Source organism: Trachypithecus francoisi, unplaced genomic scaffold (assembly GCF_009764315.1).
Source record: "Trachypithecus francoisi isolate TF-2019V2 unplaced genomic scaffold, Tfra_2.0 Lachesis_group13, whole genome shotgun sequence".
Classification (NCBI taxonomy): domain Eukaryota; kingdom Metazoa; phylum Chordata; class Mammalia; order Primates; family Cercopithecidae; genus Trachypithecus; species Trachypithecus francoisi.
Window position 1 is genome coordinate 72,591,479 of NW_022681458.1, and position 16,117 is coordinate 72,607,595.

A 16,117-nucleotide genomic window follows, 5' to 3' on the forward strand; every position below is an offset into this window, starting at 1 on the left:
TTCTAAAGAACTCTATCAATTCTAGCTACGACAGTTTCTTAAGTCTGTAAATTGGCAATTAATGTTGTCATGGTGACAACTAGAACTTTGGCAGTTTGAAGTATCTTCATGTCGTTGCCCGAGCTTCTGTAGCAATAGTGCCCCCTGCACGAGATGCAGAGTGAGAGCCAGTCATTCTTCACTAGTGGATATTTATGCAGTGGAGGTTTTATGAGGTTAGCAGCAGACTTTTGCCGTGTAAAAGGAAAGAAACAGTACCAATATGGCAAGTATTGGAAAAGCACAATTACTCCCACATATTCACTTCCCTGCATATGCATTTCTGCACTACCTGGTTTAGATTTACCTAATAGTTGTTAAATAATGTTTTGTGGTAACTAGCTCACAAGCTTCCATCCGAGCCTCGCTGCTAAAGTTTAATCTCCATTTTTAGGGGAAGGCTAAGTAGGAGAGGGTTTCAGAGATGTATGCAGCTATTTGTAAAACAAATAATTTATCAAGATTTAGTGGGGTGACATCAGCCAGAATGGTGAAATAGGATCTATGCCTGAAATCCTGTCCTCCATAAAATCAACAAGAACAGTGGCAAAAATCATCATTATCGACTTTTTCAGAACTCTGGAAATTAACCAAAGGCTTGCAACAATATGTGGAGTGTTTGCTAAAGAAAAACAGCTGGATTTTTGTAACAACAGCAAGGTTTTTGGCATCTTAATTTGCCATTGTCCTATACTTTTCTCCTAGCCCCATGGCAGCCTAGATAACCACAGCAATCACAGTGAAAAACACTGACTTAGCAACTTGTAGAGGGGACAAAACAGAATTTGACCCACTCCAAAGCCAGACAACTGCTATTATTCGACATATCTGATAGTTCCTTGGAGAATCTCACTCATGAGGCTTATTGTTATTTAGTCTGACTTCAGACTCACCAAGTATGTTTGTCAAATGATCAGTGGCAATTTTAAATATCACAGCTATCAGAGGCAGTGCTATAGTTTTAACGTGTCCTCTAAAAAGCATGTGTGGGAACTTAATCCCCAGTGTAAAAATGTTGGAAGGTAGGGACTAATGAGAGGTGATTAGGCCATGAGAGCAGAGTAAAGGGATTAATGCCATTATCTGGGGAGTGGGTTCATTATAAAAGTGGGAAAGTTGGCCCTCTTCTCTCTCTCTCTCTGTCTCTCTGTCTCTGTCTCTGTCTCTCTCTCTCTCTCTCTCTCTGTGCATGTGTGTCTGTTGCCCTCTCTTTGCCCTTTTGCCATGTAATGCCTTCCATCATGTTATGATGAGGCACGAAGGCCGCTGCCAGATGCTGGCACCTTGATACTGGCTTTCTCAGCCTCCAGAACCATAAGCCAATAAATGTCTATTCTTTATGAATTACCCAGCCTAAGGTGTTCTGTTATAACAGCATGAAACAGGCAGGCAGTGATACAGTTGGGAGGCAAACAACACGCTGACCAAAAAACTTAAAAGGATCAGCTGGGAAGTGATATGTCCATAGGGGGCTTTGGAAAACTCCTGACATATTCCTGGGAATCTAGAAGGCCAAATGCATGCATAGAGCTACATACATGCCCAGGAAAGACCTGAAAATGCCTCTCACCTATGACTTCCCTTGAGACTCTGTTTAAGAAAGAAGTAAAAGCTAAGATGGAGTTGTAAATTGCCTGCCCGAGCATTGAAGGCATGCCTTAATGCTCATAGACAGTCCCTCTGCAGAGACTGGGAGACTTGTTAGTTCCAGTCATCCAAAGATGTGTCTGTCTGGTTATTAGCTGACCACTAAGCAAACCAGAGACTCCAGTGACTCCAGTGGCCATGTGACAAAGACAAAGAATACAGACTACAGAATTGGTTCAGTGAAGTCATGAAACAACAACAGCAGGAATAAGAAACTTTGGGTGTATGTGGAGATCTGATTTCCAGAGTTGAAACATATATGTACAGTTTTTAATAAATATTATGAAAGATGAAAATAAATATGACCCAAACATAAGAAAAGGTTTCAGTAGAAAGTGTCTGAAATGGACTCCACCAAGTTGAAAGCATCCTCAGTAATCATCTTTTGGCTCTGTGGAAATTAGGCCGTTTTGCCCTCAGGTGAATGGGTGGAAGAGGGAAAGGGGCTGTGGAAGTGGCAGGGAGGATGTCTACAGAAGTAGGGGTGGAGAAAAGGTAGGAAATCAGAGACCCCCTCAACTGACCTAAAACTGTGCAGTTGCAGTTGTTGTAAGCCCAGATGTTGGATTTACTAGATAAAAACTTTTGTAAATGTATAGCTATTGTAAATATATTTAAAGAACTCAAGCGAAAGTCTAAAGAACTATAGAAAAGTATTAAGAATGTTGTCTTACCAAATAGAGGATATCAATGAAGATTTTAAAAAATTATAAAAAGGAACTGAACAGAAATGTTGGAGTTGAAAAACACAGTAACTGAATTAAAAAATTCACTAGAGGGATCAATAGCAGATTTGAACTTGCAGAAGAAATAATCAATGAACTTGAAGATAAGTCAATTGAGATTATTCAGTCTCAGAATAGTGAGAAAGAAAAAAAGATAAAAGAATGAAGAAAAACAAGCAGATCTTCAGAGAAATGTAGGTCACCGGCAAATATGCCAACATAAATGTAACTTGAGTTCTGGAAGGAAAAGAGCAGAGAAAGGGGTAAAAACATTTGAAGAATTAATGGCCAAAAGCTTTCCAAATTTGATGAAAAACATTACACATTCAAAAGGCTCAGTGATCCTCTAAGTATGGTAAACTCAACACAAAGAGATCCACAGCTGTACACATCATGATCAAACTGTTGAAAGCTAAAGACAAAGAGAATCTTGAAAGCACAAGAGAGAAATGACATTACATAAAATTAATCCTCAATAAGATTAACAACAAATTTCTTATAAGAAATTATGGAGTCCAGGGGCAGCAGGCTGATATATTCAAAGTACTGAAAGAAAAAGTCTTCAAGAATTCTTTTTTTTTTTTCTTTTTTTTGAGACAGAGTCTTGCTCTTGTCACCCAGGCTGGTGTGCAGTGGCATGATCTCAGCTCATTGCAACCTCTGCCTCCCAGGTTCAAGTGATTCTCCTGCCTCAGCCTCCTAAGTAGCTGGGATTACAGGCACCCACCACCACGCCTGGCTAATATTTGTACTTTTAGTAGAGATGGGGTTTTGCCGTGTTGGCCAGGCATGTCTCAAACTCCTGACCTCAGGTGATCCCACCTTCAGTTATCAATTGAAAAAATTATCACAAAGAAAAACTGAGGACCAGATGGCTTCATTGGTTAATTCTAAATGTTTAATGAAATATTAACATAAATCCTTCCAAATCTTTTTAAAAAATAAAGAAGAGGAAGGGGCACTTTCCAACTCATTCTATAAGGGCAGTATTGCCAATATCAGACAAAGACATCACAAGAAAACTATAGATCATTAGCCTTTATGAATAGAGATGCAAAAATCTTCAACATAGTTTTAGCACATCAGCTAGATGTGGCACACACCTCCCAGCTACTTGGGAGGCTGAGGTGGGAGGACCACTTGAGGCCAGGAATTTGAGGCTGTAATGTGCTATGGTCACACTTGTAAATAGCCACTGCACTCCAGCCTGGGCAACATAGCAAGACCCCATCTCAAAAAATAAGTTGATTAATTAAATAAAATACTAGCAAACCAAATCCAGCAACATATAAAAATTGTTATATACCATGACCAAGTGGTATTTATCCCAGGAATGCAAGGTTGGCTTAAAAACAATTAATGTGCCGGGCGCGGTGGCTCAAGCCTGTAATCCCAGCACTTTGGGAGGCCGAGACGGGCAGATCACGAGGTCAGGAGATCGAGACCATCCTGGCTAACCTGGTGAAACCCCGTCTCTACTAAAAAATACAAAAAAAACTAGCCGGGCGAGGTGGCAGGCACCTGTAGTCCCAGCTACTGGGGAGGCTGAGGCAGGAGAATGGCATTAACCCAGGAGGCGGAGCTTGCAGTGAGCCAAGATCCAGCCACTGCACTCCAGCCCGGGCGACAGAGTGAGACTCCGTCTCAAAAAAAAAAAAAAAAAAAACCAATTAATGTAGTACACTGTATAAATAGAATAAAGAACAAAACTACATGATTATCCTAATAGAAAAAACATTTGACAAATCCAACATTCCATTTATGATAAAAACAACAAACTAGGAATAGAAAGGAATTTTCTTAACCTGATAAAGGGGACCTATGAAAAGCCTATAGCTAACATCATAGTTAATGGTGATAGACTGAAAGCCTGATCAGGAAAAGACAAGTATGCCTGCTTTCATCACTTCTATTTAACATCATACTAGAAATTCTAGCCATGGCATTTAGGCAAGCAAAACAGAAGGCCATCCAGATTGGAAAGGAAAAAATAAAACTTTCTATTTTCACAGATGACATGATATTCTATATTAAAAATCCTAAAGGATGTACTATATAATTATTAGATCTAATAAAGTTTAGTGGCATTGAAAGATGATCAATTTACAAAATTGTATTTCTTTACACTTGCAATGAACAATCTGATAATAAATTTAAGAAAACAATTCCATTTACAATAGCACCAAAATACTTAGGAAAAGTTTTTCTAAGGAAAAATACTTAGGAATAAGCAAAAATTTATCTTTTAAAAAACTACAAAACATTATTGAAAAAAGTTAGATGTAAATAAATGGAAAGACATCTTGATATGGTTTGGATGTATCCTCGCCCAAATCTCAACTTGAATTCCCAGGTGTTGTGGGCACATGGAGATAATTGAATCACGGGGGCTGGCCTTTCCTGTGCTATTCTTGTGATAGTAAATAAGTCTTATGAGATCAATGGGTTTATCAGGGATTTCTACTTTTGCTTCTTCCTCATTTTCTCTTGCCGCCACCACGTAAGAAGTGTCTTTCACCTCCTGCCATGATTCTGAGGCCTCCCTAGCCATGTGGAACTGTAGGTCTAATTAAATCTCTTTTTTCTCAGTCTTCAGTATATCTTTATTAGCAGGGTGAAAATGGATTAATATAGTAAATTGGTACCAGCAGAGTGGGGCATTGCTGGAAAGATAACTGAAAATGTGGAAGCGACTTTGGAACTGGGTAACAGGCAGAGATTGGAACAGTTTGAAGAGCTCAGAAGAAGACACGAAAATATGGGAAAGTTTGGAACTTCCTAGAGACTTGTTGAATGACTTTGACCAAAATGCTGATAGTGATATGGACAGTGAAATCCAGGCCGAGGTGGTCTCAGATGGAGATAAGGAACTTTTTGGAAACTGGAATAAAGGTGATTATTGCTATGTTTTGGCAAAAAGACTGGCGTCATTTTGCCCCTGCCCTAAAGATTTGTGGAACTTTGAGAAATATGATTTAGGGTATCTGGCAGAAGAAATTTCTAAGCAGCAAAGCATTCAAGAGGTGAGTTGGGTACTGTTAAGGGCATTCAGTTTTAAAAGGGAAACAGACCATAAAAATTCAGAAAATTTGTAGTCTGAAAAACCAGTTTTCTGGGGAGAAATTCAAGCCAGCTGCAGAAATCTGCATAAGCATCAAGGAGCCTAATGTTAATCACCAAGACCATGGGGAAAATGTCTCCAGGCCATGTTGGAGACCTTCACAGCAGCCCCTCCTGTCACAGGCCTAGAGGTCCAGGAGGAAAAAGTGGTTTTATGGTCTGGGCCCAGGGTCCCTGTGCTGTGTGCAGCCTATAGACTTGGTGCCCTGTGTCCTAGCTGCTCCAGCCATGGCTGAAAGGAGCCACTGTAGAGCTCATGCTGTGGCTTCAGAGGGTGGAAGCCCCAAGCCTTGGCAGCTTCCACATGGTGTTGAGCCTGTGGGTGTGCAGAAGTCAAGAATTGAGGTTTGGGAACCTCCACCTAGATTTCAGAAGATATATGGAAATGCCTGGATGCCCAGGCAAAAGTTTGCTGCAGAGGCAGGGCCCTTATGGAGAACCTCTGCTAGGGCAGTGCAGAAGGGAATTGTGGGGTCGGAGCTCCCACATAGAGTCCCTACTGGGACATTATCTAGTGGAGCTGTGAGAAGAGGGCCACCATCCTCCAGACCCCAGCATGGTAGATCCACTGACAGTTTGCACCGTGCACCTGGAAAAGCCGCAGACACTCAATGCCAGTTCATGAAAGCAGCCAGGAGGGAGGCTGTGCCCTGCAAAGCCACAGGGCAGAACTGTCAAAGACCATTGGAACCCACTTTTGCATCAGTGTGACCTGAATGTGAGACCTAGAGTCAAAGGAGATCATTTTGGAGCTTTAAAATTGTATTGCCCTGCTGGATTTTGGACTTGCATGGGTCCTGTAGTCCCTTTGTTTTGGCCAATGTCTCCCATTTGGAATGGCTGTATTTGCCTAATACCTGTACCCCCATTGTATCTAGGAAGTAACTAGCTTGCTTTTGATTTATTTATTTATTTTTTTTTTTGAGACAGAGTCTCACTCTGTCACCCAGGCTGGAGTGCAGTGGCCGGATCTCAGCTCACTGCAAGCTCCGCCGGGTTTACGCCATTCTCCTGCCTCAGCCTCCCGAGTAGCTGGGACTACAGGCGCCTGCCACCTCACCTGGCTAGTTTTTTGTATTTTTTTAGTAGAGACAGGGTTTCACCATGTTAGCCAGGATGGTCTCGATCTCCTGACCTCGTGATCCGCCCGTCTCGGCCTCCCAAAGTGCTGGGATTACAGGCTTGAGCCACCGCGCCCGGCTTGCTTTTGATTTTACAGGCTCATAGGCAGAAGGGACTTGCCTTGTCTCAGATGAGACTTTGGACTATGGACTTTTGGGTTAATGCTGAAATGAGTTAAGACTTTGGGGGACTGTTGTGGAGGCATGATTGGTTTTGAAATGTGAGGATATGAGATTTAGAGGGACCAGGGGCAGAATGATATGGTTTGGCTGTGTCCCCACCCAAATCTCAACTTGAATGGTATCTCCCAGAATTCCTACATGTTGTGGGAGGGACCCAGGGAGAGGTAATTGAATCATGGGGACTGGTCTTTACCATGCCATTCTTACAATAGTGAATACATCTCATGAGATCTGATGGGATTATCAGGGGTTTCCACTTTTGCTTCTTCCTCATTTTCTCTTGCTGCCATCATGTAAGAAGTGCCTTTTGCCTCTCACCATGATTCTGAGGCCTCCCCAGCCATGTGGAACTGTAAGTCCAACTAAACCTTTTTTTCTCGCTAGTCTCGGGTATGTCTTTATCAGCAGCATGAAAATAGACTAATACACATCTCATGTTAATGGGCTGGGAGATTTAGTATGGTTAACATGGTTTGAATATTTGTCCCCTTCAAAACTCATGTTGAAAATTAATTCCCAAAATGGCAGTATTGAGAGGTGGGGCCTTTAAGAAGTGATTGGGTCATGAGGGATCTGCCGTCATGAATGGATTAGAAATGGGGTCTTGCTGTGAATGGATTAATGGCTTATGCTGGAAGTGGGACTCTTGGCTTCATAAGAAGAGGAAGAGCGATCTCAGCTAGCATCTTCAGCCCCCTTGCCATATGATGCCCTGCACTACTTCCAGACTCTGCAGAGAGACCTCACCAGCAAGAAAGCCCTCAACAAATGCAGCCCCTCAACCTTGCGCTTCTCAGCCTCTATAATTGTAAGAAATAAAATCATTTTCTTTACAAATTATCTAGTTTCAGATATTCTGATATAGCAACAGAAAATGGACTAAGACAGATGGCAACACTTCCCAAATTGATCTACACATTTAACATAATTCCTATCAAAATTCTACTTGGCTTTCTTGTTGATATTGGCAAGCTGATCCTAGAACTCATATGGAAATGAAAAGGACAATAGAATAGCTAAAACAATTTTGAATCAGAAGAAATATTAATAAGTAAGAGGACTCACACTTCATGATATTAAGACTTACTACAAAGCTACACTCATTGGCTGGACATGGGAGTGTGCACCTATAGTCCCAGCTACTCAGGTGGTTGTGGCCAGAAGGATCACTTGAGACCAGGAGTTTGAGGGTCTAGTGCACAATGGCTGTGCTTATGAATAGCTACTGCACTCCAGTCAGAGCTACATAGAGAGACCCTGTTTCTAAAAACAATAAAAAAACCTACAGTCACCAAGAGATTGTAGTGTTGGCTTAAGGAAAGACATATAGATGAGTGTGATAGAAATAATGAAATAAACCCATACATCTATACTAAATGGGTTTTGACAAGAATGTTAATGCAATGGGGAAAGAGTAGAATTTTTAACAAATGGTGCCGGGATAAGTGGATATCCATATACAAAATAATGAATTTCGACTCCCAAATTAATATACACCTCACACTGGCCGGGCGCGGTGGCTCAAGCCTGTAATCCCAGCACTTTGGGAGGCCGAGACGGGCGGATCACGAGGTCAGGAGATCGAGACCATCCTGGCTAATATGGTGAAACCCTGTCTCTACTAAAAATACAAAAAACTAGCCGGGCGAGGTGGCGGGCGCCTGTAGTCCCAGCTACTCGGGAGGCTGAGGCAGGAGAATGGCGTAAACCCGGGAGGCGGAGCTTGCAGTGAGCTGAGATCCGGCCACTGCACTCCAGCCTGGGCGACAGAGCGAGACTCCGTCTCAACAACAACAACAAAAAATATACACTTCACACTACATACAAATATTAGTTTGAAATGAATCATATAACTAAATATAAAAGCTAGAACTATAAAACTATTAGAAGAAAACTTAGATATACATCTTTATTACCTTGGATTAGGCAACAATTTCTTAGATGTGACACCAAAAGCACAATCAACCCAAGATAAATAGATTTGGCCTTCATCAAAATTAAAAACTTCAGTATGAATACATCAAAGAACACTATCAAAAAGTGCAAATACATCCACCAAATGGGAGAAGATATTTGCAAATTATATATATGCTAAGGATCTATAATCCAGATTATAAAGAATTCTTTCAACTCAACAATAAAAAGCTCATTTTTAAAAAGGGACAAATGATTTGAACTGACATTTCTCCAAACAAGATGTATAAACAGCCAATAAGCACATGAAATGATGCTCAACTTCGTTATCCATTATAGAAATACAAATCAAGACAACAGTGAGAAACTACTTCCCACCCACTAGGATGAATGAAAAAAATAAAGGGACAGTAATAACTGTTGGGAAGGATGTGGAGAAATTGAAACCTTCGTATGTTGTTAGTGGAAATGTAAAATAGTATAGCAACTTTGAAAAACAATTTGACACTTTCTCAAAATGTTAAATATGGAGTTATAATTCTGTTCCTAAGCATAACCAAAGATAATGAAAAACATATGTCCACACAAAACATGTGAATGTTCATAACAGAATTATTCATAGTAGTCAAAAGGTGGAAACACCCCTAATGTCCATCAACTGGTAATGGATAAACAAAATGTGCTACATCTATAGAATGGAATATTACTCACCATAAAAAGGAATTAGGGCCAGGTGTGGTGGCTCACACCTGTAATCCCAGCACTTTGGGAGGCCAAGGCAGGTGGATCACTTGATGCCATGAGTTTGAGACCAGCCAGGCCAACATGGTGAAACCCCATGTCTACTAAAAATACAAAAAAATTTAGTTGGGCATGGTGGTGCACGACCGTAATCCCAGCTACTTGGGAGGGTTGGCAGGAGAATTGCTTGAGCCTGGGAGATGGAGGTTGCAGTAAGCCGAGATTGTGCCACCGCACTCGAGTCTGGGCGATGGAGACAGACTCATCTCAACAACAACAACAACAACAACAACAACAACAAAAAGGAATCAAGTATGGACACATTCTACAATGTGAATGAACCTTGAAAACATTTGAGTAAAAGAGGCCAGATATAAAAGGCCACATATTGTATGATTCCATGCACATGAAATGTCTCGAATAGGCAAATTCAAAAAAGTAGAGCCAGAAAGTAGATTAGTGGTTGCCAGGAGCTATGAGGAGGAGAGGACTGCTAATGCATAGAGTGTCCTTCTGGAGTGATGAAAATGTTCTGAATTAGATATTAGTGATAGTTGCCCAGCTTTGAGAATAGAGTAAAAACCATCGAATGCTACTGTTTGCAGTGGTGGATTTTTATGTGTATTATAACTCAATAAAAAGATGATCTAATCCATGGAAAATGTGTCAATATGGCAGGCAGATGGACTGATTTTAGACACTTTTAGGTAACTTGCCACTGCTTTTGTCCCCTCTCTCCTGCTTGCGAGTCTGCCTATTTATATTCTCTCTCTGTCCATCTGTCTCTGTCTTTCATGTCCCTTCATTCAATTGTGGTCTGCCCTTCTTCAACTTCTCTAACAGCCTCTACTGACATTGTATGAGAGCTACTGTGGGGTAGAAATCTTGGAAGTAAGATTGCCCTCTAAGAACTAAATTTTACATCAACCAGTGGATTAAAGTGGGGATATAGGAAACCATCTGTAGCTCTGATCTCAACCAGGGCTCTCCTGATCTTCAAAGAAATGGGGAACTTGCCCCAACTTCAGTGACCCGAGATAGTAAAAGCCTTTCCCAAGCTTTCTGTGGGCTTTCTTTTTTCTTTGCGGTTACCCAACTCTATTCCTGCATTTGTGGTGGTTCTCTTTGTTCTTTCCTATATCAGAGTCCATCAAAAGATCTACTTGAATAAAACATCCTGTGAACACAGTTATTCTACTAAAGATTTGAGATGTGAAAGAGGAGGGATCACACTTTGCACTGCATAGCTTTCTGACATCCTGCTCTCCTGCCACCACTGCCAAGGCCCACTTACCACTGTATACTTTGTGGGGAGCAGCTCCTGCCAGAATGGACCGTGTACTGTATTGACCCTCTTTAGAATTTTAGTGAATTAAATTTAGAATGACTCTTGGGTCAGACAAAGATAGTAACATGCCTAGCAATTTCTTAATCAAAAGGCAGATGGTTTAACTTAGAGGCCATTGTTTGGTTAGCTTCTGATTGCAAGTAACACAAGCCAAATTGAGCTGGTTTAGGCAAAATAAAGGAAATTTGTTACAAGGCTGTAAGAATGTATTGGTCATGACTCTTAAGTAGAACAGTGTTCTGAATCAAGTTACACCGCAATCCCCAGATATGGGAGACACAATATTCTCCTTTTTATTGTAACTACTGTGAATTAGATTAGTCATTTGCAACTAAAGAATCATGATGATACTCTTTGCAACTAAAGATAATACTATTTGCAACTAAAGAGTCATGATAAAGTCAGCTTTGTTTGGCTTTGTTCTGCATGCAGAGGTTTGCAAAGTATGTGGTAGGCAAGATAGTGCCTGTGGTTGTAAACTCACACTTTAGTTTAGTCACCAAGTTCTCACCCCTGCCTGCCTTAATTTAAACCCCAAGAAGACTTTAATTGGTCCTAACAGCTTTTCTTTCAGTATCTTTCTCTTTTTGGAACTATGTGATTTTCTTGCTTCTGCCTTTCTCTCTACTTGTTTCATTCTTCTCATACTAATAGTAAAAATAATAATAGCTAATATTTGTTGAGAACATATTATGTACCAGACACTAGTCTTAAATTCTTTACATCCAGTAGATACTGTTAATGACCCCATTTTGCAATTAAGGAAACAGATTCAGAAGGGTTAAATAATTTTATCTACATTCATATAGTTAATATATGGTGTGTTCAGAAAAAGTTCAGGTAGTCTGACTCCAGAATCCACACTCTTACCCACTCTGCTCTCCTACCTTTGTTATGCCTGTGGCCACCCATCATTGTTCAAATGCCTTTCCTATTTTGGTGAATTTCCTTCCTTTGATGTCCTACCTCCTTAAGATAGAAGGCAAAATTCACTTTTTGAGCTGCTGTTACAGTTAGAGGGCAAGCGTGGGACAAAGACTCATCCAATCAGTTTTACATATGCCAGATTTATATTCTGAAGAGAGCAATATAAGGAATCAAACAGCATGTTGAATCAGTTTGTGTGTGTGTGTGTGTTTGTAGAAAATGGCAACAAAAGTGTACCAATTTCAGAGGCAACAGTGATGAAGATTCAAGTATTCCAGTGTATGGTTTCCAGTGGGGCAAGTTGTAAATGGGGCAAGTCGAGATGCCTACACAAAGCCAGTTGCCATGGGCCCTCACTGGAACCCCATGTTGTGGTTTGTATGATGTTTTGCATATACAGCTTATAAGGATGACTATGGCTCTCTAGTAGATTGAGTCCATTACTTAATGCCCCTTAATTAATTCCTTTTCTTTTCTGCCTAAACTAGTTAGAGTAAGTTTGGCTGTTAATAATTAAGAAACTTGATAGCAGCAGTACACTCGCTTGCAGAGAACACTATTCAGTCAGAGGTCTTGCTGTGTCACCCAGGCTGGAGTGTAGTCGCATGATCATAGCTCTCTCAAGCTTATTCCAACTCCTGGGCTCAAGCAATCCTCCCATCTCAGCCTCCCAAGTAGCCAGGACTACAGGTGTGTTCAAACGACTGAGTTCAAACCAATGGCAGATGAACAGAAAGAAGTGCTGCGTACACTTCCAAGATCACCTCATGCACAACTGCCTTTTGCTCCTCCTTGGTCTTTTCCCTTCCACTCACTGGATGAAGAAAATGACAAAGCAAAGCCACACATGGAAGAAGCCTGGACCCTGGCTGACTACGAAGAGGACAAACAACGTTTCAACTGGAACACCCAGCCTGGACTGTTGGGACCTGTGTGATTTTACTCCTGGTAGAGTGGACCCCGTCATATCTTCCAGGAAAATGTTGCTCTACAGGCAGCGCGGACCCAAAGAGTGAGCAGCAGCAAGATTTACTGTGAAGAGCAGAAGAACAAAGCTTCCACAGCGTGGAAGGGGACCCGAGCGGGTTGCCCAGAATGCCCCATTTTAATATAATCTTGACTTTTATGAGGTTTTGTTTATTTAAAAAAATAGAACTAAAAAAAAAAAAAAAAATAATTAAGAAACTTGGTTGATTAAAAGGGTAGGACCATTTTTCCAAGGAGATCTGTTATGAGTTCCACTGTGTCATTTAGGATGCTTTGAATTCATGTAATAGAACACCCAACTCAATCATCTTCAAAAATAAGGACATTTTTTTCACTTTATAACAGGAATGCCAGGCTTCAGGTTGAGTTGATTAGCAGAATAATGAGATTATCATTGCCTCAGATTCTCCTGTTGTTTCTCCTTTGCAGTAACAGCTTCTTTGCAATAATAGCTTCATTCAAGGCTGGTTTCTCTTGTGGTCGTAGCTGTTTATCTGTCTCTCTTTCTTCCTTATTCATACTTAGCTTGAGAGTCTTTTGGATGTCTCTCCCAGAAGAACAAGGAAGAACTTTTCTAAAAGTTGCAAGTAAACCTTTTGTCCTGTTTCTTTGCTTTTTAGAGGAATAGTGATTGACAATGGAGATACAAGTGTTCTTAAACCAACTAGGCCCACCCTGGAACTATAGTGAGTTCTCCAAATTATGTTGCTGCTGCTCAGTGGGAAGAGGTTGAATAGAGTCAGTTGTAATGCCTACAACCCCAAAAGATGAACACCCACAAAGTTATCCATTTATAAACTACCACTTTGTTAACTTTGAAAAATGCTTTTATAACAAGCTGTTGGGATAGGTATTACTAGGAGATCTCTATTTTAAAGATGAGGGTACTGAGATTCCAAAAAGTTAAATGACTTGCCCAAGTTTACACAGTAAGGAAGTGATTAAACAAGTAGTCAAATATATGCCTTCTGATTTCAAGGCCTTGTATTTTTTTTTTTTTTTCACTTAATCGTAGCTGTTCTTGGGATAACAAGTGTAAATTAAGTATTTGAAAATAATTTCTAGTTATGCCACTATCGGAACTTCTGAGACAAATATCACTTAAACTATTCCTGTAAGTCTTTAGTAATCATTTTTTACAATTTATTAGAAATAAGAAACTCTGAAGAAGATCAAGTTCTCTATCCGCCTCTTCTGCCTAGCAAAGTAGATCTCCAGCAGGTCACCATAATTCCACACAATGAGTGGAAAAGGATTCAAGATAGCCTTGACAGGTTGACAAGAGAAGCAGCATGCCTCCGTGCAGAAAGAAAGGCAAAGAAAGAAATGCATTTGCGATCTCAAGAGGTGGTAAAACACTGGACTAATACATATGCAGTAAGTATTAACCACCCAGGAATACACATGCACTGAAGACTTACTCTTGTTTCTTAGTACTCTTATCCTTTTTATAATTTTTTTACATGTAAAATTTCATTAAAATGCATCAAAACACACTTTCAACAGTGTTATTTAGGTATAAGTGATATACAATGAATTGGACATATTTGAAATGTACAATCCTATAATTTTGACATATGTATAAACCCCCAAAAGCATCATTACTATTAGGATAATGAACATGTTCTTCACCTCAAAATTTCCTCATGACCTGTTTTATTCCCTCTCCTTCCTCCCTGCTCCTCCTCTGGATCCTTAGGTAACCACTGATCTGCTTCCTGTTACAGATTTCATTCAACACGATTACTTTGAGATTCATTCATGTTGTGGGTATCAATTGTTAATTTTTATTGCTGAATAGTATTCCATTGTATGGATATACCACAGTTTGTTTATTTGGTTACTTTTTGATGATTGACATCAATGAAATATTGACATTTGAGCTGTTTCTTTCCGTTTTTGGCTATTACAAACAAAGCTGCTATGAACATTCATGTATAAGTCTATGTATGGACATATACTTCCATTTCTCTTAGTAAATATCTTTGTGTAGAATAGCTGTTTTTTATGATAGGTGTATATTTAACTTTGTAAGAAACTTTCAAACTGTTATCCAAAGTAGTTGTAATTTTGCATTCCCAATAGTAATCTCTGAGAGTCCTATTTCCTCTCCATTCTCGACAACACTTGGTATAGTTGGTCTTTTTAATTATAAACATTTTAATAGGTGTGAAATATCTCATTATAGTTTTAATTTGAATTTCTCTAAGTAAAAATGATGTTGAATGTCTCTTCTTGAACTTATTTTCTACCAGTATATCTTCTTTGGTGATGTATCCATTCAAATGTTTTTCCCATTTTAAAATTAGTTTTATTATTGAGCTTAGATAATTTTTAAACTATATTCCAAATACAAATTCATGATTAGGTATTTGACTTGAAAATACTTTCTCCCACTCTATATCTTGACTTTTCATTTCCTTACTGTGTCTTTTGAAAAGCAAAAGTTTTTACTTTTAGTGAAATATGGTTTATCAGTGTTTCTTGTATATATCATTATTTTAGTGGCTTATCCAAGAAATCTTTACCCACTCTAATATCACAAAGATTTTCTCCTATGTTTTCTTTTAGAAGTTTAAAAATTTTAGATTTCACCAAATACTTCATGTTCTCACTTCTAAGTGGGAGGTAAATATTGAGTACACATGGACACAAAGAAGAGAACAGTAGACACTGGCACTTTTTTGTTTTGTTTTGAGATGGAGTCTTGCTCTGTTGCCCAGGCTGGAGTGCAGTGGCGTGATCTCCGCTCACTGCAAGCTCCGCCTCCCAGGTTCATGCTATTCTCCTGCCTCAGCCTCCCGAGTATCTGGGACTTCAGGCACCCGCCACAACACCCTGCTAATTTTTTGTATTTTTTTTTTTAGTAGAGACGGGTTTTCACCATGTTAGCCAGGATGGTCTTGATCTCCTGACCTCATGATACACCTGCCTTGGGCTTCTAAAGTGCTGGGATTACAGGCGTGAGCCACTGTGCCCAGTTGACACTGGCACCTGCTTAAGGATGGAGGAGGGTGGGAGGAAGATGACAATTGGATATTATGCTGATTACCTGGGTGACAAAATTATCTGCACACCAAATCCTTGTGACATACAATTTACCTATGTAACAAAACTGCACATGTAACCCTTGAACTAAAAGTCGAAAAGAAATATATATTTTTTGGTTTCCTGTATAGGTCTAGGAACCATTTTAAATATATGTTTATATGCAGTGAGGTATTGATTTTTTTTTGTTTTTGTGTATGAAGATCCAATTGTTCTTGCATAATTTATTGAAAATACTCTTCTTTATCCACTACATTGCCTTTGCACTTTTCTTGAAAATCCACTTGCATATATATATTCAGGCGACATTTCTGCAC

The 16,117-nt window shown here is 39.8% G+C and overlaps 1 protein-coding gene across 1 annotated transcript in view; it reads left to right on the top strand.

The window, feature by feature from the left end:
- Positions 1 to 16,117, top strand: part of CCDC173 (coiled-coil domain containing 173) — a 59,899-nt gene that overhangs the window by 780 nt on the left and 43,002 nt on the right. The window contains exon 2 of the mRNA XM_033231193.1: positions 13,903 to 14,129. Within this exon, the coding sequence (XP_033087084.1) occupies positions 13,903 to 14,129 (227 nt within the window). The remainder of the gene's footprint in view (positions 1 to 13,902; positions 14,130 to 16,117) is intronic.